General features: G+C 38.1%; 1 protein-coding gene and 1 non-coding gene across 2 annotated transcripts; both read left to right on the forward strand.

Annotated features, from left to right (window-relative positions):
* Positions 1–173: 173 nt before the first annotated feature.
* On the forward strand, positions 174–245 carry TRNAP-UGG (transfer RNA proline (anticodon UGG)). Its single transcript has one exon. It is a non-coding gene; the product is annotated as a tRNA-Pro (tRNA).
* A 426-nt stretch (positions 246–671) lies between these two features.
* Oatp30B (Organic anion transporting polypeptide 30B) lies at positions 672–24292 on the forward strand. The gene is made up of 15 exons (XM_066745058.1): positions 672–907; positions 13339–13636; positions 14396–14593; positions 15746–15799; positions 15884–15989; positions 16750–16966; positions 17069–17212; positions 17396–17611; positions 17684–17791; positions 17882–18118; positions 18217–18759; positions 18857–19046; positions 19136–19324; positions 19400–19551; positions 19637–24292. Exons 2-15 carry the CDS (start codon positions 13425–13427, stop codon positions 19915–19917), a joined length of 2847 nt encoding a protein of 948 aa, XP_066601155.1. The 5' UTR covers positions 672–907; positions 13339–13424; the 3' UTR covers positions 19918–24292.
* Positions 24293–25195: the final 903 nt, after the last annotated feature.

Genomic DNA, 25195 nt, shown 5'->3' on the forward strand with positions numbered 1-25195 from the left:
TTTAACATTAATAATACGATGATCTAATATTAGAACAATCATTTCTTTTTAATTCTCTCGAGATCATCAGTCAATTAACCGGAATATTTTATACACGTGTACGATAATAGTGTATTCATCTTCTCACTTCAAAGATCGATACTTATATTGTTTAGCGACACATTGCTTTAGCTGGCCTCTTGGTCTAGGGGTATGATTCCTGCTTTGGGTGCAGGAGGTCCCGGGTTCAAATCCCGGAGGGGCCCGGTTTTTTTGCTCTTTATTTTAACGAACATTTATTTCTAAAAATTCGCTCAATCCTTCAGCACATGTTTGCGAAAAATATAATCACAATTGCCAAACGATTTTATTGATAAATCAGTTCCACCAAAACAAAAATTGATTCGACTACTCGTACAAGCAATTTGCTGTCCATCAAAATTTAAATTCAAATACTAAACGGAAGCCAGCAATAAGCCCGTGCTGAGAAGTCTATATATGAAAGAACAAATAATTTTCAAAACTATGGAAAAAGTGCTATTCTTTGGGAAATTGGAAAGACGATTCAAATTTGGCGGACTACGAGAAAGTCCTTCTCCCCCCACGAGAAGTCAACATGGCGCTGACATCAACGCGCATGCGCTAATGCCTCAATGGTCAGGCAAAAACACAGCTGGTCTATGGTCCCCGATGTGAGCTGACGGTCGAACACTATCCATGTGATTTCCGCGATATACTCACCGATCAGCCGGCTAGTCTTCGTGTTAAGAAGGGAGACGCGTGTGAGAATTAGTTAAGTGCTGAGTTATCGGTGGAAAGTGATTAAATTTAAATGTACGCAAGATTTGCTGACCGAGGTGTCAGCAGGAGGATTTTTCACTGGCCTGGATACAAAGGAGTCTCCTGAGCTGCTGCGAGCGTCCTTAGGGTAAGAGAGACGACCGATAACAACAGAGATCCTTCAGACATCTGCCACTTTACCACCCTCCTCCCCCCTCTCACTCTCTCCGCCCTTTTCACCTATCAGCTGTGGTCTTACTGGTCTTGCCAACTATTTTCTAACCTAACAATCGATTCATCAATTGCGCCAACGTTCGTCGCTCTGATATGTCAGACAAACTCGTCTACGTGCATCCCACCACACACGTACATATCTATTCCCTTTTATCCCAATCCCATGACTCCTGAAGCGAATATCAAGATACCCTTCCCTGGTATCCATATATGTTCTTTGCCAAATCAAGCGTGCGGTGTATAGTTTACCTGCATTATCTCTCTTTCTCTCACGGTGTTCCATATCGTTCCACACCCACGTATACAGACCATAAGAAATTGTTCTAAAATATTCGACGCTTTATACTCCTTCTTGCAAACTGTTTTATATAGATTGGATACGTGAATCGTTGGAACGATTATTCGAACATTGTGATCTAAGGAATTGTTCTCAGTTTTTAACTAAGTATTTTTGTGAGGGAAGTCACGGAAGTGTTGGGCCACTTCTGTCACTCTTTTCTCGAGTCTGAAAGGCTATTCTTTCTCAGATTCTTATCAGTGTTACGCAGTTCGTGTGCAGCAGCGGTAAACAAACTCCGTTTTATTCCATATGTATATGTATAAAATTTAAGAATCCTGCTAGAAATAAGTGAAACTCGGAAACTTGCGTCCAGCTACCAAAAAATCTCTCTCGATTTTCCTTGCATCGTTCGATCCTAATTCTTTATCGGGATAATTGAATTGTGTGATTAAGTTCTGTCCCGTCGCTTTCGGATAGCATTTATATTATGGTCAATCGTTCAAAGTTTACTGTGAAAATGAAAATACTTAAATATCGCATAGACAAACGGTCTGGACGATATTTACGATGGAGTTTGCTTTAATAAAGAAAACGTGGGATTTGTGGTTGTAATTACAGATAATTTGTAGCTTCGTTTCTTTTCGCGAGCAACTAACTGTCAATAGTCGCGGCCAATGTTTACGGATCAGCTTGTCGTAGTACAATGAAATACTTTCGGGAGACAGCGAAATCATGTTTTTTAGAGCGTTGTCTTCTTTTTTTGCCAGTTTTACCTTTCCGATCGACTCAGGAGAGCGTCTGGCTACACTGGATCCGACAGGACTTTGACCCTGTCCCGTTCAAAATTCACATCAGCCTCAACATAAACTTGTCTATTTCAAATTTCTAAAAATTTCAGCCATCTTTCTTCCTCTAGAAAATATGTAGATGACTTTTAGCGTCGCAAAATATACCATCGTATAAAAAACCCTTGTTTTAACCCTTCTGATTAGTTTATCTCGATTTCGCGCGGGAATTCTCCTCCACTCGTGGTTTTTGTCCATTTTTGTTTTCATCTATTCTACTCTCGCGAGACTAAAAACAGCGATATTGAGTTCTAGAAAACTTATCGGCCGGCGTTATCGCAACTGTACGTCATTAACATTAAACATGAGAGAACTTGGGGAGCGTTTACATTGAACCTCTGGTAACTCACGATCGATTTAAACGTGTATATATATATATATATATACCTCATTACCTACTGCTATACAGAAAGTTAAACGATCAATCAAATTTCTCAAATTTCAGATTGAAAAATATGACGACATAAAGTAGCGTAGTCACTAACTGTACACATTGGGAGAATGATGCTAGTGAAATGAATATTACGCAGCTTTGAGAAGCGAAAGTGGTGAAACTTGGCGTTGTTCGCATAGGAAATCAAGTTACGTCCAATCTTATTGTCGCAAAGCGTTCAATAAAATAAAGATATATCTCTTTCACGCTTTTTACTCAATTATTTCCTTGAGATAAAATCTATTCACAGGTAAACATTGGCAGACGAATTTTGAAAGTTTGCCCTGTTCGAACGAAGCGTCCCTTCATATAAATATCGCTGCGCTATAACATAACCTCAAATTCCAGGTTCTTACGCCAATTTTTTTACGATGTTTTTACGTCGCCAGTCAAACGTATGTATATAATAAATACTTTATACTTTGAAAATCTGTCGCAGCGCATTCCAAATGACACGGCAAAGCATTTTGCGTTATATATGCATGCTCGCCACAAAAGAACACTGGCTAAAGTGGATTTAACGACGAACGTTCAATCGTCGTCGTTATTTTAATCTTTCGCATCTGTCGCGTTTATTCGCTGCTTTCGAGACTGCTAAGTGAACGAGCGAGAAGGCAGATGTCGAGTTGAATTCGATAATTCGATATTGTTTGTCGCAGAGGCTGCGATTATTAGCTTCGAGGAGGTTCGACCTCCATTACACGAGGCTGTTTTCCCGGCAGACCTCTCACGGTTTCCCGCTAAAAACACAATGGCATTCGCCATAATATCATTCAATCTTTCGCCTCGTCTCTTTTTTTTTCTCGAATCTCATTAAATTTTCCTTTTTTTTCAGTTCCCTAATTTTCTCAAAATAGCAAATGGGCTCGAGCATAGACCGCTAAAATTAGCGCGAGCGACGCATTAAATATAGGCACGCTTTGCGAGAGTGATCAAGGATAGAAACTATATAGGAGTAATTTAGAAGAGACAAAGGATTCTCGTACATGCGTATGTACACACTTGTACCTAAAGAGGAAGCAAAATAAGTCCCAAGGAATCTAAATAAATTCTGAAAAATAATGTAGAAAACTTTTGAGAGAACTGAAATTCAATAGGATTGGTACACGAGTTATTCGTTGAGCCATTAAGGCAAGGTAACCGTTAGCTCGGTACTATTCGAGCGTGGAATCGACGCCATTTTTTTTTGTCTTACCCATGGAACCGTTGTTTCCTGCTGAATTCAGGAATCGACTTCCTAATAACAAAACGATGTTTTTTTTTCTTCAGAGTGGCGTCACGTCCGGATTTGTGGAAGGATTATTCGTGTAAGGACTGTAAACACATACACGGAGAAAGTAGAAGTTCGCCATAATGCCCGATTTCCCCATTCCACTGCGAAACGAGGCTAAGGTCGATCGGTTACCGAATCACTCGTAGAAAGTGTGTGTCCGAGTCGTAATTTTACACTTAATTCCTTTTTCTCCTATTACGTGTATCTAGTGATAAATAATTTTACAGCGAGGGAATATCGTTATCGACCGTAAATCAACTGGTGTAAATGATTGTCGCACGAATATCGATCTCGTTGTTAATTACTTAGCAGTGAAAAAGAAATTCGAATCACTGTACGCTTTACGAATTGATTTTAATGACAAATTCGTAAATATTATTGTGCTGACTCTATTCAAGCAGTTTTTTTTATAGTGACGCTTTTGTATCGTTGTATATATAAAAGTCAACTATACAATATTGCTGGAGATTGTGGGAACAATTGAAACGAAGTAAACAACCGTCGCACGAATATCTCATTAATCACCTTACTAATGATAAAGAAACTCGAGTCACCACGCATTACGAATTGATTTTTACTAAAAATTCGTAAATATTGTTTTGGTGACTCCATTCAAATAGCATTTTGATCTCGAAGCTTTTATATTGCTGTAAAAGTCAAGTATATATGTATACAATATTGCGCTGGATATTGTGGAATGAGTCAAAATGCAATTTTTCGTCGAAGGATAAAGCAGTTTTATACTAGAATGTTTCAAGGCTCGTGTATTCCGAGAATGTAAGAAAAACTGCAATGTATCTCAACTGCTTCCTTGGCATCGTATTAAGGACCTTGCGACTGTTCGATCGTAAAGAGATTTTTGTCACAAGCATTATCTAATTTGCAACTTGAGAAACACAAATATTGGCTATTTAAATGGTAGTTGTATCTTCCACCGAGGAATGGATTTTTGACGCACGAAAGCAAAGAGTCGTAGATTCCCCCCAAGTGTGGGACGTGGGTCGAGGTCGATAAATATAGTTCAGGACATCAGTCATGGGTGAAGTTCCATTCCTACTAAAATATATCCACGAATTTAATACATGTAAATCAACTAATAATATTTTTGTCGAACAGAAACGCTGGGAAGGAGGAAGTAAAGAGTAAAAAGAAACTGTTGACAGAAGCAACCTTGCAGAGATTTACCGTTTCTTCGTTTCTGTACTGGTGCTTGGCGGTAAAAGTATGAGCCAAGGCAAAGAACCCCGGATCTCTGCTCGACACTCGCTCATTGGATTTTTTCTCCATTCAATCCGTCAATCTTGGCGCGTGGACCCAGCCATTAGGAGCGTTGCTCAATTATTTTTTGTTGATTTAGCATTGTCCTTGGGGAGAAAAAAGTCACTTGTTGTTAAAAATAATTTAAGCTGGCTGGCTCGTGGTGGAGCTTCGAGGGTCGTGTATAAGGGCCTCCCACGTGGCAGCCTCCCCCCCCCTCCCCCGCCCTCCTCCCCGTCTTTCAAGACAACGCTCAAGGAATCACGAAGAGCAAATGCGTCACGAGGAGCGTGTCAGTGCACCTCGCACAGTCTTCCAACACATCGACGACTTACGTGGGCAAGCGTGTGTGTAGGAGTGTAGACACAGCTGCGATATACTTAATACCGACGCAGCTCTACAAGGATTTACGTAGAATCCCCGATGCTCCGTTGGATCAGTGGAAAGGAAGAAAATTGAAGTAATAGTTTCAAAGGGGGAGGGGTTACTCTATAGCATTACCGAGCTCTGAGAAACGAGCCAGTGTTTGCACGATAATTAATTGCTCGGTTTATCCTGTAATTGGTTACACGTCAGAAGACGTTAATCATCGTTGATAGAATCGACGAGATGCTTTAGACGTCTTATCAATTATTTCTTCCTCCTCTCGCGTCTCGCACCACCCACTTTCGTAAAACGTTTCTTCTGCTCCCATTTTTGCTCCTCGAAGACTCAGAAGTTCACGTTCGATGGAAAATGTAATATTTGGAGGAGCGAGAATTTTTAAAGATCCTGGAAAGATTGCACGAGGGAGACGTTTTATATAAAAGATAGGACGATAAATAAGCTGGTGGAGTTTTGCTTATTATTCTATTTTATCGCCGGCAGTCTTATAATCGAATGATCCATTAGCTTGGCTTGTGCTTCATCAAGGCAAAACTGGGTTAATTGTATTCATTGGAAGAATTGTAAAATGCTCTAATTTTGCTGTATGGGTTTCTCGCAAGCTCACATTATTATTCCTGCCTGACACCTTTGTAGTGAATACGAATGGATTTTCAGAGAATATCTCTCTGCTATCTCTCAAAATATAACGATTCCACTCTGAAGAAATCAGTAGTGAATTAAACTCCATAACAGTCCCGAGGGAAGTTTGTACAGGTCTACGTGCTTCTCCAAGTACAAACGCAATTAATCCTATTCTTACTTTGAAGATAAAACAGCTTGAACCGAGAGACTTTCCAAGATAGGTTCGTTCGATGCCGTTCAAGGTGATGTTCTATTTTCTGACAAATTATTTCTTTGGAAGATTCCAGGGTTTCGAGATGCAAGCCTTGTATAAACACGTTTATTTGCATAAAATTAAAAAACTTTAATTGGCCTGATGCAAGGGAAATTAAGTATTGGCTGAAGAGTTTCTAGGTAATCGGACAGTAAAATTAACGTGTATCTTTGCACGGGTGTTTGGCTATAAATCTATTCGCACGAGCTCTTATTGGATGGAAAATTTGATTTCGGTGAAAAGTGCCAATTGTGGTTGTCCCTCCAGCGCATAAACCACCAGAACGCAACAACTCGTTTCGCATGATTCATATTCGTCGGCTGCTGCTGCTGCTTTGTTCCTGCCTCTCTTCGACAAAGAGAGAGAGAGAGAGAGAGAGAGAGAGAGAGAGAGAGAGAGATGGGTTTTGCTCGTATACAGTTGTTGAACGTCTCTACCACCGTCAGTTAAACACCAAGGTAAACGCTTCTTTTGTCACAGTTGTCCTGATTCATCCAACCAAGCTTATTTGACCAGCTAAAAATTCAATAATTTTTCCAGGAATCTCCAGAAGCCCCAATTTTCTCAGAATCAACGGAGGATATTCAAATATTCGTGAAATATCTAATTTTCCTCAATTTATGCTGAAGTTATACTGTGGTATATCTTTTCTGTATTACACAAAGGAGGGAATAGCTAATTAAACTGTACATTTTCGTGTACCGTTATCATCAGTCAAGAATGAAATCTCTCCTTATGTATACAGTCTCTATTAACATAACAACATGTTTCATTGTTACTTAAGAGATCCGGTAACCTACCTAAATTAGGCTATCGAGTGGGATCTAGTCTCGCTTCTTTGCTCTTTCGATGAATAATATTCGCCACGGAGAATCCAATTGGATAAATTTCTCTGTTCGAAAATCGTTTAGCCATTAAAACTTGTGATTTTCATTGTTTTTAGGGGTGGAAGGATTCTCTACTCTCCTCTATTTCTCATGCTGGAATCTTGTTATCACGCTGAGAATTCTTGGTGGAATGAAGTATCCGGCGAAACAATCCAATCAAACGTGTTGTTCATTGTCTCGATAATAGCTGCAATCTTTGGGAGTACCGTATAAAACGCTACACTACTTTGCCCCACCTTTGTCACTGGGTTTAAAGTCATCCAGTACTAATCATCCTTCTTGAGACTGAGCAAGATTTATTTTTATCAGTCTACGTGGTTCAACAACCTGCAAAAGTTGAACGTTTCGTGGAAATATGTTCCTCTTGTTCAAATCAATGTTATTTTGGAGTGTTTATTGGTTCATCCACTGCACGTCGAGGAGGTGAGTAGAATTTGACGAAGAAGCCAATATCGAAGAGAGCTCTGCTTCGAAAAGGTAATTCTTGCTGAAGTAGCCGATCAGAGATCGCGAGAACAATAAGAGCTTGCGACACATCTGGTTCACAGGAAACTCGAGACTATTCGCTCGATAGTCAGAGACTATCGTAAAGTTAATTATAAGGACATCGAACATTGTTTAGCAGAGTAAAAGTGAGAACTCGTATTTTCCTATAACGATATACAAATAATAAATTGCAATAGCTAGCAATTTAGTCGTTTGCTAAACTGGAACGTCGCATAATATTCTTCTGCATTGGCGTAAAACTGGCAAATTTGCGCGTAGCAAGAGGCCATCGCCGAGTTCTGCGGCTACGTGGCCGGAATATCCGCCCCTAATTTCACCTAGCGCGGAACACATTCCACTTTGCAACGTTAAATAAGGAATCTTGTAATTTTTCAAAGCTCCGAAACTTTCTCAGGTTCGGCCCCAAGTTTTCACTGGTGCTATTTGCGTTATTCCTTGTACACACTCTTCTCTTCTGCGGAATTATACAACATAGAGACACGTGTCGTACATACACGCATATATATATATATATATATATGAAGAAGAAAAAGTCGATACTCGTAAAAGCTACACGTATTTTGCAATTCGCTAGTTGGACGGTGCATTACGCTATTCGCGTGAGTCCTGCCATAAGTATTGGAGCATTCGCTGAATTTTCATTTACCATCGACTGCCGCAGTCTTATATAGATAAATAATACTTATTTATTTTTTAGTTGGGAACCTGTGGGAAACGCAGCCAGCCAATCAAGAGATATAGGTCAGAGGAAATACGCTGTTTTCCGATATCCGAGTTCAGGCATCGCATAATTTAATTATAAAAGAACCTGGCAAACTCGTAGGAAATTTAACAAGATACCTGCAACTGATCAGAGTTGATGTTAAAAATGTTGGAGATGACGATAGTAAAGGTGTGGATGGGAGGGGAAGGATGGATCAAGTTATCCTAGCATTTTTCTAGATTTGGCACGGTCGTCGCAGTGGGTGAGCCGCGTATTAGTCGAATTGCGCTAGTTGGAAGCGTCCCTGGCCTCTTGTGCGAGTAGCATCAGTTCCTGGCCGAAGATTGAATGGTCTCTCGCGTGCTGGAAAGTCTTCGGAACGGCCACTGCTGGATGGAGTGTTACTGGGTCAATCTTTTACTCCCCTGCATATCCTAGCACAAGCGCCAAAATAATCACGCCTTTCGCAATGGCGGAAAAAACGCTTTGCGATGCTAGCGTTCGCCGTCGAAGCGTCGATTCCATCCGAGTTTCACCCCGGGACGATTTCGTGACTGATATTCCCATGCACGAGCTGCACGAAACTCGGACAAATTTTCTCTCCTCGTTCTTTCTTTCTTTCTTTCCTTACAATTGTAACAAAAAATCCCTTAAAGGCATATAAAAGCTTTTTGCCATTAACGACTCATTCCATGTTAATTTATGCAAATTGAAATTTGTATTTTAAACGAGGCTTTTTCCGAGGATCGATCAGCCGTCGGGGTGTATCGGGTTCTTTGGGGAAAATTTATCAAAGCACATTGTGTATCGTGTTGGAATATTATTTGCGATAATTGTCACGTTTGGATTCGAGGCATGTCAAGCTCTGTTTAATGCGGCCTCGACGGCAGGGACGACCCGGTGTACTTTGTTTCCTTGTATCTTATGTCACTTTGCCTCTGACACGTATCAGCTCCATTGGTACACACATTTCAATACACACGCAATACTCTAATTACGCCATTGCTAGGAGCGATCGAACCACCGAAATTTAATAGCTCTAAACCCTGTTTCGATCCCAAACTTTGTATATTAGTTTAAATTAATATCGATGCGTACTAAAAATCAATCGTTAGTTGCGTCTCTAGTCGAACCAATGCAAAGACTGCTGAAACATTAATTTTGAAATATTCTACTCCTTCGTGGGAGGTAGTACAATTTTTTACTGAAAGAATACGAGAAGCTGGCTGGTTTTTTTATCGATATTTTACATTCTGGAGACCACGTGTGCTTCTTGTCAAATTCGTCCAGAGAGAGAGAGAGAGAGATGACAAAAATCTCTGGAAGCTTCAAGCTTCTAGAATAATCGCAGTGTCATGGTTGACAGGTCACGAGTCGTGTCAGATAACTTTCCATCTACGAATTCGCGTAATAATTTTCAATGGATTCGATAAAGCCAAAAGAAGTCAGTCGAGGGATAACATTATCGTAAATTCATTAGAGTGCCACACGGACCAATCCCGTCCATTTCTTATCTCGTTAAACTTGAGAGACGTACAAATGGAAATTGGCTTCCCGTTCAAAACTCTTAGTCTCGAAGTAATAAGTCTTCATCCGGGAATGTGAATTAATCAAACTCTTGAAAAGAGTGAGAGAAAGAGAGAGAATTATGCTCTTATCGAGATAGAGGATATTTTTTATGATAACTTTTTTTAATGCAGCACTGTTTGGAAAGTTTGGAGAGACGCCAACGACGCATATCGCGATTCTTAAAGTATCTTTTATTATCAGTTTGACGTTTGTCCATGACTGCAAACATTGAAATACGATAACCAGTGACTAATGTCACACATGCTGCGCCTCTGCTCGATACTCCTGTCAATACTGCTGCAGCGATTTCTTCCGTTCTCTTCATCCAACCTCGAATTTATCCCCGTAAAAGCTAAAGATAACCAACTTTTTCTAGAGAAATTGTGGATTTTTTTTTATCAAAATCTTGGCTAGCTCTGATAAATAATATTTACGTACTTTTTAATTCGATTGAAAAAATGTAGTTAAACATACACTAGCAAATTACTACGATTCTTTGAAATATTATGATAAATTGTAGGATATTTGTAAAGCAAGGTAGGGGTTCCAACAAAGATTCTTACATTATCTACTCGTCGCTTTCTCGGTTGGACGATGACAAATGAGGATGAGTTTCCGGGGACACGCAATTCGTGAAAATGATGTATGAAGTTTTTCGAGGACATTGGGACAGTAGGGTGGTGTAGCGATTAATGGAATTCCACTAGTTGATATCGATGGAATCATTCAAAGGGAGTCTTGACCATCTGCTGGTTATAAGGAAGTGCTTGTTGGAGGAAGTATTTGGAAAGTGGTCAATCGAAAGAATTTGAACTCTGCAGGATAAGATGCAAAAAGTACTCGAAACTAAAATGATCCACTCGACAATTCGTTCCTTCGTAAATCGTTGAATTTACTACTTTATTATACCCCTCTCCTCTCTGATTTCTTTTATATTCATTATCTGCTCGTTCGCAGTCTATCGAGAGCTCGAGACTGCTTTGTTTTCAAGCAGCGCTAGGTATTTTTCTTTGTTAAACCGCTTGCGCAAATATTGGTTCATCCAGCACCGCATGTATAAATATGCGATTTATTTCTCTTCGACGCTCCTCGCCAACTCGCTGGAAGTTTTGCTCGCGATTCAGCAGTTTGTACACCCCCCAACACGTTTCATCCCAGTTCTAATTACCTCCATTCCACACATTACCACGAGTCAAATGTCAAGTTCCACAAAGTTCGCACGATAATTTCCATAGATTTGCCAAATCTCGTCGATTGTAAGAAAAAAGAGAAACGCCAATCATCCATGATTAGCTCCGAGGATAATTCTCCCATATGCACGAGTTTCTTGAACTATAATGGCTATATAATTATTAAGAAGTAAAGCACGATAATTGTACAAACTGTATAAATATAAAAAACTCCAAAGAGATTCGTGAAGAATTTCACAAACTATGTGAGCTTATTAAAGATGTATTCTATAGTGAAGAATATACTATACATATACTGTTTCGATTTGGCAATCGTTAGGCAACTATAATCTATGAAAGGCGAAACTCGCTTAATTTTTCATCGGAAAGAAACGAAGGACGTGGTCGGTCGATAAGCTAAAAAAGAGACGCGAAGAGAGAAATAAAGGATATATTGGGCGAAGGAAGGAGTTTCTTCTTTGCCAAGTTCATTTAGCGATGACGGGAATAACTATCATGATGCGTAATGTTGCTTCATCGTACCGCGACCGTGCGCGCTCGCGTCTTTCTTTGCTTATATATATCTAAGTATATAGCGCGCAAAGAGCGAGCGAGTGAAATTGGCTCGATAGTTTTGAAAGAATTATTATAAACTCTGGTGGTGAAGTTGAGGAAGAAATCAAGCTATTTTTTTCTTCGTTGAACGTCTCGCATTCTACGCGTTATAATTGGGCTGCTTGCATGGAGAGCAGCGCAGCACCTGTGCGAGCTGGCTGGCTGGCTGACTCTCGCAGGTGACAGCGTTGGAAAACTCATGCGTGTCAAGTCATTCCATTGAGTAATCTCCGCTAAATCTCCAGTTTCCTGCGATTATCTTTACCGCAAACTTCTCGGATAGTGCTCGAATAAATGCACTCGCTCTCCGCACGCACCACGCAACACTCGCCAGGACCATTTTCCACCATTTTTCCATTAAACCTCTTTCAAAGTTTCTTCACTTTTCTTCCACTCTCTCTTTCTTTCAACTATTTTTATTCCTCGAAGCTACAAAAGTTTTGCCTCGCGTGCATGGCTCTTCGATGGATCGTTTTTTTCTAATTGGAAATAATATTTCGTTAGAATTGTGAATAAAATTCATCGATGCGTATAATGGATCACTAGTCATTTCTGTACATGAATAAATTTTTTTCAACGCAGTTACGGTTGCAATAAACCAATATACAGATTCATAGGTTGAGAATCATTTGCCATTAGAATCCTCTCAAAGTTTCTTCAGTTTTCATGGATTCCCTTTGAAGTTTTCATTGGACACTAGAAAAGATTTCGATTGCGTGGTAATTCGATGGATCGTCACGAGTATACCTATAGTTATAAGTGGATAGTTATAGTCCCAATAAAGCAGTACGGATTCATAGCCTGAGGACAATTTTGCACAATTTTTCCATTAAATCCATCTCAGAGTTTCTTCAATTTTCTTGGATTCTCTTCAGGATTTTCATTCAGCGCTACAAAAGATTTCAATTGCACTGTTGTTCAATGGATCATGATGAATATAGCTATCTATAAGTGTATATAGTTATAGTTCCAACGTTCCAAATGTTTCTTCAATTTTCTTGAATTCTCTTTTGGCTTTTCATTGAACGCCGCAAAACATTTCAATTTTCTTAGTCGTTCGTTGGATCACGACGAGTATAGCTATATTTTATAGTTCCAACGAAGCAATAGAAATTCATAGTCCAATGTATGCTATTAAACAGATGGTAAAGTAAATACGAAATAAGCTTATCGCGTCTGGTTGTCCATATACAAGAGATAAAAACGTGTGCGCGCGCAGCAACATTACGCTGCTCAATGGTCCTGACCTTAGAGAAATGGGTTCATTGAACCGTTTCATACCACAAATATTAATTGATAGCAGCTCTCGCGTGATATTTCCCTTTAGACTCGAATTTTCCCGCCCTTTCGCGCAATTTCCTGTGTACAAATCCTACAAACTCTCGAGATTCTCATTGGTCGATGAGGCAATGCGACTAAAGTTGGAGCAATGGCAATTGATAGAAAATTGTAAAATTAATATATATATATATATATATATATATATATGTGTGTGTGTGTGTGTGTGTGTGTTGAGATAAAATAGTAAAAGTTATTTTGATTTCAGGAGGCTGGAACGGCCGGACACAGCATGTCATTGCTAAATTCGTAATTGCATTACGAAAGGCGGGAGACTGGGAAAAAAGGAAGGAGATGGCGTCTACGAGCGGACACAAAAGAAACGGCTCGAGCTCGAGCATGTTCGCTCACAAACGTACCGAGTCCGGCGGTGCTGGTTTCATCGGGCACAAACGGTCCGAGAGCGGTCACAAGCGTGCCGAGAGCATATCCAGTGCCTTTGGTCACAAACGTTCCGAAAGTGGCCACAAAAGGAACGACAGCTACGGTGGCTTCAGCCACAAAAGGTGAATCTTCTTCTTGGACGTTGGACGGGCAAATATCTCATGCTGAAATTCACCCTGCATATCCTGCTCGCTCACTCAAGCTACTTCCTTTCCAAATGTTCTTGCGTCAGCTAGACTATAGGCTTCCTTTAGTTAGGCTTTACTCGAGCAAGCTACTGCAATAGCCGATCACGCGGCTCAGGATTACTTTCCACGAAGAATCCGTCGAAGCGTTAACGACGAGCCTCTCTCGTTACAAAGCGCAACCTGTAATTTCATCTTCTTCCACACGCATGCGACAGCCCCAAAGGCTTCCATTATTTTTACAAAAACTCTTTCTGTCCTTATATCAAATTTGTATAAATTGTATAATTTATGTTTATACATAGCGATGGCAATTATTGCAACTCTAATGAACCTCTGATATATTTGCTTAAAACTAGTGGACGAAGAAGATTCGTCGAATTTAGAAAGAGTTTTTTTGTTTTTAAACTCATAGTCGTGGGAAGGTAAAATGTCAAGGATCCTATTCAATAGGCTTGATTAAAAGAGATCCATTCATCAGCGAGTTTTGTTACCTCGTTAAAACTGTTACTGGATATTTAGCTGGAGTAGTTTTAAGCAGCGCAATAATTATTCATGCGTACATCTGGGAGAGATTGTCAGACAGGAGCGCGAGATGTCGAAGAAGTGGTGGGTGGTGGGTGCAGTCTTCTGATAGCCAGGTTATCGGGGAGCTAATTATTGTTCATTAACGAGTTACGCTCGTGTGATTTATAGGTCCGAGTCCGCCAGCAATTACCATGCCGGGCATCGGAGGAACGAAAGTATGTACGCCATGACAGGACTTTATGCCGAGAGTACTGGGACGACTGGTGAAACTGGAGACTCTACTCAGGCTGGTGGTAGCAGGCTGACCCATGACACCGTCATTAGGTGCCACAGTAGAAACCCCAGTTCTGGCCTCGTGGACCACAGGTGAGTTTCTCAATAGCGATTACAAATTATTTACACCCTGCTTCTTTTTTTTTTTTCGAGGATTCCGCTTTGTCCTGTATTTCCTTTGTTTGGAGAACCTCGAAAGGAGAGGCGACTGTTCGATAGGGAAAGGAAAGGACTGTGAAGTCATCGACACGTGTGCAAGGCTGCCCACGAAAGTATAGACATATTGACGTACGAGCACGTGTGATTCGTTCCTTTTTATTATCCATCCAAATAATAAAGACACGTGCAAAACTCGACGAGTCAACCGAAGAACGCTTCACTGGCGAAAATATGCAATTGGAAAATGAAAGGCGTTGCTGAAGTCATCGATGTATCGTTCGTTTGCTATTCTCAAACTTTGACCTTGAATCATTCGTTGCGCGTGCATCGCTCGCCAGGCTGGCTGCTCTTGCAGTGCTAATTAAACAAAATCAAATATCGTTTATACGATGAGAAATCATCGTTTCGTTCTCCTTGCAGTTTTTTTTTTTTTTTTTTTTTTTAGAAAAACCATTTATTGGTGTACGCGTACATAGATGATTGTTATTGATACGCTGTCTGGAATTGTGAGAAAAAACATGAAACTGATTTATACGGAATTAACCATTTGAAATATAGTAAGGTCGACGACGAGCTATAATTAAATCTGCTAGGAAGTTTTTTTTTAAAAACAGCTTATTGACCCAAATACGTATTCTTTAATTAAACTCCTACTGAAAATCAGGGGGAATATAAGTGTTTCGATAGAATTATATGGTATATGTATAGAAAGTCAGTCGACAATTATTTGTTATGCCGACCATGACACATTTTTTGGTACGTAGAATGGATTCAGCTGATCCTAACGGTTGTACCATAAACACTTTCTCTATCTTACTCTCGCACTAAAAATGTTCTAGTGAATTTCTATCAATAATGCTACTTGCATACGTGCCAAATGTATCACCAAGTAATAAACGCTTGGCATGAATTTAGCCCGAGCGAATTACGTAACTCGAAGCAGCGTATGTAACGTGTTAATATACAATATACTGTGTAGAATAAACATTCTACTTACATTCAGAGTTTATACTATTCTCGTGTGTTCTTTGTCTCTATTCCTGCTGTACAACAGCCATAAATAATGGATTAATTTTTTTTTTGCAGAGATTTTATCATCAAATGTCACAGCAGGAATCCAAGTGCTTCCATGGTGGACAGGTGGGTTTTATTCTACATGATTTGTTACCAATGATTTGTCTGAAAGTGAAATTTCAAGTTTATGTATGGTGAAAATGTTTGCAGGACCGAGAAGGAAAAAGCTGAGCCATCGCCATACAATCCTGACTTGAAGGAATGTGGTATCCTAAGCTGCAGGCCTCTCTTTATACAAAAGTTTGCTGGAATAAAGGTTTGTATTCTTCGGTTTAAATTGATATTGATCTTTTTCAACCGGTAGTGCCTGATCTATTTCAGTAGAGACAACGCTCTATAATGTATTACGTACCTCTATAGAGTATACACGGATGTAAGAAGCGGATTCCGTGACTCACCGTGTGAAAGGACTTACGGTATTAAACCAGAAGAGTAGCCATCAGAGATAAAATTACTATCCATCCTAACGATTGAGCAAAAACAGCAAAGATACTTTCTGAAGAAAAGAACCTACAAAATGAATCATCGATTAAGCTTATTCCTTTCATCAGACACCTCTTAATTATTCCTTGCTATTGATGCTCAAGATTCGTTTGATACCGTACTATTACATACGAGTAAAAAGATCAGTAAAAAATATGTGAATTTTGTTACTTCACGAGACTCTTGAATAGATGTTACTACGCGAGGTATTTCATGGAGCTTGACACGTGTTTCCATGTGGATACTTTAAAAGAATAAAGTATCATCCACTTAAGCACATCGATTGAGCTCTACGAATTCAAGAGGGAGATGCTTGCTAGCTCCAACACATGACGTAATTCCTGTTTACACGTTTAGTAAGATCCTTTTATGTTCAATTGAAACGTATCCAAATGTTCGACTCAAAATAATTGAGTACGGAAATGAAGCAAGAAAATGTGTTTGGAGGGAATACTGGATAGTGAAAAGGCCCCAATTTATTATTGACTCTGCACATCGTGATCAATTTATTAATTTGTTCCTTTTTTTTTCAGGTGTTCGTATTCCTCTTATCCTTTCTCGTGACGCTGCAGCAGGCTCTTAGTTCGGGTTATATAAATTCTGTGATTACGACCATAGAGAAGAGGTTTGAAATCCCGTCCAGTCTGTCGGGGCTCATTGCGAGCTCGTACGAGATAGGCAACGTCATCACCGTCATCTTCGTCAGCTATCTCGGAAGCAGGAGACACATCCCCGTCTGGATCGCAATTGGTACAAATGAAACATTAAAACATAAAAGTCATGTGACAGTAGAAAATTACGTAATTCTAATAAATATCAATTTATTGAGAATTGATGTAACGTATGTCACAGGTGCAGTAATCATGGGACTTGGATCAATGATTTTTATGGTGCCACATTTTACAGCAGAGCCCAATCTAACGACAACCATGAACAACTCAAGCTCGGATAATATTTGTCGTGGGATATCGTTACGCGAACAAGACATGGGATTAGGTAACTCGGATGATTATCCTTGTTATCCCTCCGTTTACAATAACAGTGCAATTTATTTTAAAGTGTTTCCTGATTTCTATGGAATCACCGCTGATTTCCATCGAGAATTGTTCAATTTGTTACGATTCTTCTCAAATGTAGAATAATAATTCAAGTTTCAATGGAATCTCTTAAAAATTACAGGTAGGCTTTCTTCCGGGCTATCGTCACCTCCTTTGGCACCTCACAATAATTTAAGAGGCGATAACTGTATACAAGGATCTCCATCTACGGCTGGTCCTGTTATGTTATTCGTACTTGCTCAACTACTATTAGGCTGTGGTGGCTCCCCCTTATTTACTCTTGGCACCACCTACATCGATGATCATGTCAGGCCAGAAAGTGCTTCGCTATATATCGGTATGCTCATCGTGCATTATCATTATCAATTTATGTACATATGTGTATTTACACTGTATATCCACTTTTCAGGTTGTATGTATAGTATGGCTGCATTTGGTCCAGTTCTAGGATTCTTACTCGGTGCATATCTCCTCTCTTTCCATATGGATTCATTCTCTGCAAATATCATAAGTATAGGTACGATGTCAAGAGAACGTTCAATTTATTCGTCAGGCGTTTAAACGTCTTCGGTGCAAAGAAATATCGCAATGAATAATTTATTTTTAGATCCTGGTGACCATCGTTGGGTCGGTATGTGGTGGGGTGGATTTTTATTGTGTGGCTTACTTCTCATTCTGGTAGCAGTACCGTTCTTTAGTTTTCCTAAAACTTTGCAACGGGAAAAAGAAAAGATAAGGATTATGGAGAAGAATAAGCCTAAGCCCGCTAATGAGAAGGAACAAGCGAAAGAACCAAAAAAAGAGCCACCTATGGGCGATAGTGGATATGGGAAAGATGTGAAAGGTAATTGTTTTTCTGCTGTAACTTCTAATTTATATCTAGTAAATAAGTACTGCTTTTTACTTAATTGTTTTTTCTTTTTCGTTTCTTGTTTATTACAGATATTCCTCGAAGTATGTGGCGTCTAGTTTGTAATCCCGTATACGTAGTAACTTGTTTGGGTGCTTGTATGGAGTTGGTCATAGTATCGGGCTTTGTCGTGTTCCTCCCCAAATATCTGGAGACGCAATTTAGTTTGGGAAAAAGTCAGGCCAGTATCTTCACTGGATCCATCGCTATACCCGGTGCTTGCATCGGAATTTTTTTCGGAGGATGCCTTCTAAAGCGATTAGAACTGAGACCAAAGGGGGCAGTGCAATTCGTTTTAGTGTCTAATGCTATTTGCCTAATTTGTTATGGGCTATTGTTTTTCCTTGGTTGCGATAACGTTAAGATGGCTGGGACCACAATACCGTATTTCAATAGTAGCACAAAAGGACACGAACCTTTTCAAGTCAATCTCACTGCCGCGTGCAATTTTGGTTGCGAATGTCGAATGAACGACGTCGAGCCAGTTTGTGGAAATAACGGTTTAACTTACTTCAGCCCTTGTCACGCTGGATGTACTGCTTTTAGCTCCAAATCCAATTTTACCAATTGTGCTTGTAAGTATACAGATTATATTTCCCCTACTACTTTAGCAAAGTAGAAATAACTAGCTCCTATATTATGCTTAATTTTCCTTCTTTTCCTTTCCTTCAGGTATTCATGGAAACTTGACAATGTTGCCACCTGCCGCACCAGAGTTTGCAGAAGTAACAGTAGTACCAGTCGCCACAGCTGGACCCTGCACTTCACCTTGTAGAACTATTTTCCCTTTCTTAATCTTACTCTTTTTCATGACTTTCATAGTGGCAGTTACTCAAATGCCGCTGCTAATGATAGTTTTACGGTAAGATAATAGTTAATTTTCCTCGGATAGTAATATACCGATACAAATGATAAAATAGCATATTTTCTGAAATAAAACTGCTTCTTCAGGTCTGTATCCGAGGAAGAAAGATCATTTGCTCTTGGCATGCAGTTTGTGATTTTTAGGCTTTTTGGTTATATACCAGCACCTATACTCTTTGGTAACTTAATTGACTCAACATGTTTACTTTGGAAGAGTACCTGTGGTGAGAAAGGTGGACGTTGCCTATTGTATGATATTGAACAATTCAGATACAGGTAGGGCAAATTGAAAACTATTCGATTTATTAATATATTTACAGAAGCAATACTGATTTCTATTAAATTCAATAGATACGTTGGTTTATGCGCGGGTATTAAAATATTGGCCCTGGCCTTATTTCTGGTTGATTGGTGGCTAGTGAGGAGGAGGAAGCAACTGGAAGACCAACCGGTATCCTTAACTGTAAATGAATTTGTAGGATCTATTATTAGCCTTGACAAGCGTGAGTATACGTATTTTATGATAAGACCGAAAATTGAAATAAATATAATAATAATAATGAGCTTCACTACGCCTATTGTTCACAGTTTTCGAAGAAAGACCTCATCATCAGAATTTGAGAGATGGAGATATACCTTTCTTGAACTCTGAAACGCAATCACCATCGTCTATTTCGTCACCGACTGAAGCCACGAAATCCACGAATCTTGAAGAGACAGCGTCTTCTCAGCACACTCAAGATTCGACAAAAAGTGCAACGGAGGTTGATGTTCCAGACACAAGGCAATCATCTGTGACACAAGATGAATCGGACGTAGAAATTAAACCTTTAACTGGTAAAATGGAAATCCACGATAGAAAGGTTTAATGTTTATTTTCCTTTAGGGATTTTATTGAAATGTATATCAAAATAATGATATATTGATTTGTGACAAGTTATGTTAACATTTGCAACTCGAGCAAAATATAAATGCTTTCCACGCTCGATTTGCGACTAAAGTAAACATAATGCTAGCAGTCGAGATGCATAATAAGAATTATAGTACTAGTACATATGTTGCGAGAGATAATTTGTCACAAATTTTTTACGGATGATCTGGTTAGCGTAAGAAGATATCATTAGAGCGTATGTTTTTAAAAGCGAGACAGTATATAATGTCAATAAGTAGTTATGTAATACACGTGGGTACGATTTAATTTGGATAAGCAGTGAATAATAATATATTCTGCATTAACGGATTAAATTTTCTAATGAAAAAGGTTTTTGAAAGGTTTATGAAATTATGCAATGAGATTCGATTGATCACATCGTCTGAAAGAAAAATGAATTATACTGAAACGAGCCTTGTGAGATGGCGACACTAAGGACAGTGTAAGGACGAATATGTAAATATACAAATTCCTGCCTTAAGAAATACAAGACTAGACGAACATATAATTGAAAATACTTATTTAAGTAATGGATATAATGATCTATACGAAGTATAAAATAAACATCAGTAATTGCAGATTAACTGCTACAATTAATTTTATAACTAAGAATAGGATTTCTGAGAATAATAAGTAGTCAATTTAGCGGTGTAATAGATGTAGCTGTAAGAGTAATCATATGATTATTTTAATTTTGCCGTAAAATGGTTTTATTTAATTTGCAAGAGTATAGGACCGTCGGTACCGCGCTTTAAATAGCAACTCCGTGATCTCCGTACACATTGTTATTTCACTTTATGTTGCATCCAAAAAATGTGAGCATACTATAAAATTTTTAGAAAATAGAGTGAAAGTTTCTACGTGAAGGATGAAAGAGTTCTTCTTTATGACGTAGGTCATTATCTCATGATGGTGACAAATACAATGCTTCCAAGCAACGAAAGGCATCGGTTTTCCTTAACATGTAATGAATATTTAAGTGGAAGTAATAGCAGAGTCAATATGTATAACGATTGTTAAAATTTTGGAGAAAATTTGATTTTTATGCTATCACCTTATAAATTTTTATGGTGAGTCTACTAGTTTTGTACCTGAAAGTCTTTCGAAACGATACTATTTCGAGAACTTTAAAGGAAATGTATAAATATACTCAGGAATGGAATTTAATAGGGTTTAAGATCGCGTATTTAAGTGAATTGAGATTGCACAAAAATCATGAACAGTCTATGATGTATAACAAATGAACAATTATTTTTCTTAAGTTTTTTTCTCCATGATGCAAAGGAAATGGATGTTAATAAGATTGCTTGATTTTTCTCAAGTGTTACATTTATTAATTTATATCAGTTTATTCGAGTCACGCATATAAATGTTTGCGGCACTTCGGGTACGAAGCTCTCTTATTGTTATAAACTAGAAGTATAGCTGTAACCTTATGTAATTTAAAGCCATTCTCGACTAGAAGAGTAAAAACAGTAAGCTGATTACTTATGTTACACTTAGGCATGTAGAATATCACTTTTGCTGTTTGGCCTGTTCACTGTCAATTTTTTTCCTCAAGAATTTAGTAGTGTACACGCTACAATATTTTAGGGGCAATTTTTAAGATCGACGTGTGCCCTCCTTCAAAGTCAACTGTTCCTATCATCTTCGAGACCCACGAGATCTTTGTAACTTGGAATTTCTGAAGCCTCTGCATACGCTATATACAAATGTACAAGGTGTATCAATATTCACAAATCATTTTAAAAGAACGATTAGAGTATGGAAAATGGAGCAAGAGCTTATTCGGTTAAGAAAGGATTTCATGGAAAATAAATGAGAGCTGAACGACTGAAATTTGGAAATTTACTTTAATCATTTGATTTTCACGTTATCACGTACCTTTAAAATAAATAATGACGAAATGAGGCTGAGCTATGTGGAATTTTTCCATTCATTGAGTACATCTTACAACTCTATCGTCCAAAGCTTTCAATATAGCTACAGGAAATAGAAAGAGTTGAATCTAATTGAAGACAGTCGAAGAAGACCAAATGCAGACATGGTTTGTTGGGTACAGAAGAGGGATAAGAAAAATCCATGCAGCTTTACCCATTTCCACTATTTTTAATAAATGTAGGCAAACGGAAGCATTCGATAAGTACAACGTACGACAAAGTTTTTATTCATTCGTTGCTTGTTTATTATCCATGGAATACTTATTTAACCAAAAGTTTCTCCATTGCACTTTGCACTCACCCTCTCTCCATTGATTTAAGGAAATGGAAGAAAATATTTATACACTTTGCATATACATATACCTAACTTTGTGATATACATCCTTTGGAACAGTGGACTTTGCAGAAAGCTGTAGATAATACGATAAAACAAGTGCTGTGAGTACATAGAAGGATTATACATGTATATGTATGTTAAAGCAAACTTGGTTTAATTCACATATTGAGGACACTAATGGTGTTGCAGTTTCGAAAAGACAGTAACTAACGCTACCACGTATTATGGCATAAATTGGAAAAATGTTAGAAAAATTTATATCAACCGATCTGAATTTGTTCTGATTGAATTCCTCGGGGTAATAGGCTTATCAGTAAAGTTACTCGAAGAAAAATGTAGTAAATATAAGAAACAAGTTCTTTACCGCCAATATGGACTCAATCGTCTGACTCTTAAATCCTTATTGGAGCATTTAACATCTTGGTATTTATTTTAATCGATCGAACCATCCTTTCAGAATAAATGCGCTTCGATTTTAAGTGGCCAGCGTAATAAATACATATCGCGATAGAATAATATAGTTATTAAACAGTAGTTATCTCTCGGTATTGCGTTACTTAATAATATTACTCCTTCTATGCATAGATATTTGATTCTTATACAAGATTCTTCCACGACGTATGCAATTTTATCCAAATTAACCCACTATTTTTATTAGTCCCCTTTGCTATCGTTTTGTGTTAGTATTAGTTTTATCGTTATTATAATTATTATTTTATATTAAGCAGTACGATTAATGTGTGACAGCCGATTTCATTTACAACTCGTTTTGTTTATCCGACATTCCCAGGCGATAGTAAGAGGAAATGAACGAATTAGAGAAATTTTGCAATTAAAGTATTAGGTAGGAATCATAGCGAACATACTAAAATTAAAGTGTTATGTACATATATAAATATATATATATATATATTAAAAACATATATATCTATATATGATTAAACTATAAATTGCTTATAGATTTAATGTATTTTTTGTAGGGACCATAATACATAAGCAGAACAATATTGAAGTGTCGATTAATAATGTCAGGCGATACGGACTGATGGTTGTTTGTCACGAAAGCAATACGTGTATAAATTGTATAAAAACGAGACATGCTTGTGAAAAAGCCGTGACTATCTATGCTCGATAGAGTTTTGCGTTGATTTCCATCAACTGCCAAAATTGTTATTTTCAAAGCTCCCTTTTATCGTCTTTTAAGCAAAGAATTTTATTCTGCGAGTCTAACGATACCTCGAAACTTTTCCAGAAGCTTCTCTATACGATGATAAATTTACAAGCTTTTGTTCTCAATTGTATTGAAAGGATATGGGAATGAAACATTCGGCGTAAAATGCTGTTCTATCAACACACGCACATATACGAATGCACGTGCTTTATAAAACTCTTTATTTACGTAATTTAATATACACACAGAGAGGAATAATCTCAAATTACTAATTGAAATATCTTTTATCTGTAATTATGGAGCATTAGAAGTAACGATGATCATATAATGATTAATCCATATCCAGGGTAGCCTTGCTTGCAAACCTCAATAACCGTGCGCGAGTTTTAATCATATAAAAATTAACACCTTTTTAATCGCAGTATCTAATAGCAAAAATACAACAACAAAAAAAAGAAAAAATTGCCTTAACTCGATAGAAAAGAAAATAAGAAAATTATCACGGTTCGCAAATTGATCGGTTTTTGCATATGACAAGATTTGCTACTTTCCTCAGGATATTGTGAATTTTGCCAGTACAGGACAGTGCTATTTTTCATAGAAAGATTTTCTTTCACATATCGCAATCCTTTTAATTATTGTAACGGTGCACGAACGAAACTCAATTGTTAGAATAATATTATATGAAAACTGTTGTCCGTCTATCTCGATGAGAAAAATGTATTTGTGCGGAGGAAATTGTACAGAAGAGATAATAATGGTAAAGAAACAGCCTTCTACTTGACTCATCCAAACTTAGTTTTGAAGGAGTAAGGCACAAAACAAATATTGTATTTATAATGAATAAATGTTTTGAAACCTGTTACTTAACTTTAAAGAATCTCCTCTCTAAAGCTACAACCCGAGTGAATTTCCGCCACCACGCTCCATTTTGCTTTTATGTCGTCTTGTGATAGCCAGTTGTTAAATTAATAGACGATTCTTCTATTTCTGGTCGATTGTCTCATCCGATTAAGAAATGGGTGGTGTGTAGCTTTACATATAAATGTATGCGTAGTACAGGTGTAAAACATGGCCTATCGATCGACAATGATCTTTTGCTTTATCTTGTGTGTTTGAATCAGTAGTCCCCACTTTGTTATGTTTGTTATGATCGGCCACTGATAATATTGGCCCCGTATAAATTTCATTGCGAAGATCGGACATCGTTTAGTATAGCTTAGGGCGAATATAGGATCTCTTCGAGCTCTCTCTCTCTCTCTCTCTCTCTCGTCATCGGCGCCTCCGCGACAATCAGGCATCCGAGATGGATTCCTTTTTTTCCTGATAGTGTCAGGTATTTGTCCAAGCTTGTTACACAATTTATTTAATAACGCAACGATCAATATTGTTTCACAAAGTAAATGACCGTAGTACGCTGGTTCATTGCCAAGCCAATTGTCATGCATATGAAATATGGAAATTTACCTCTTTCTCTTTTTTTTTATATTTCGTATATGTATACAGTGCATCTATATAGCTATTTATTTATTTTGTTTTTTAATATCCTCGATCGCCAGAGTTTTCTATACACACGCTTTGATTCTTGAAATTTTATAGTTCTCGGGTCAAATAATTATGCCAGAAATATAGTTCTTTAGCTATTAGCATACCGCAAGTATTTTGTAGATATATTAAGTAAACATATGTTTCAAGTTATCGCTCATTATACATTCGTATGGCGTCAATATGAAATATGTAAATTATTGTATATAATTGGAAATAAGAT

Source organism: Prorops nasuta, unplaced genomic scaffold (assembly GCF_024137725.1).
Source record: "Prorops nasuta isolate Cenicafe-Biocafe unplaced genomic scaffold, Cenicafe_Pnas_1.2 PNAS00053, whole genome shotgun sequence".
NCBI classification, from domain to species: Eukaryota; Metazoa; Arthropoda; class Insecta; order Hymenoptera; family Bethylidae; genus Prorops; species Prorops nasuta.

Coding starts and splice junctions, on each gene's coding strand:
- Oatp30B (XM_066745058.1), top strand. CDS start 13,425: ATGGCGTCTACGAGCGGACACAAAAGAAACGGCTCGAGCTCGAGCATG. Junction 14,594..15,745: donor TCTGGCCTCGTGGACCACAG/GTGAGTTTCTCA, acceptor TTTTTTTTGCAG/AGATTTTATCATCAAATGTC. Junction 19,325..19,399: donor ATTGAACAATTCAGATACAG/GTAGGGCAAATT, acceptor TAAATTCAATAG/ATACGTTGGTTTATGCGCGG.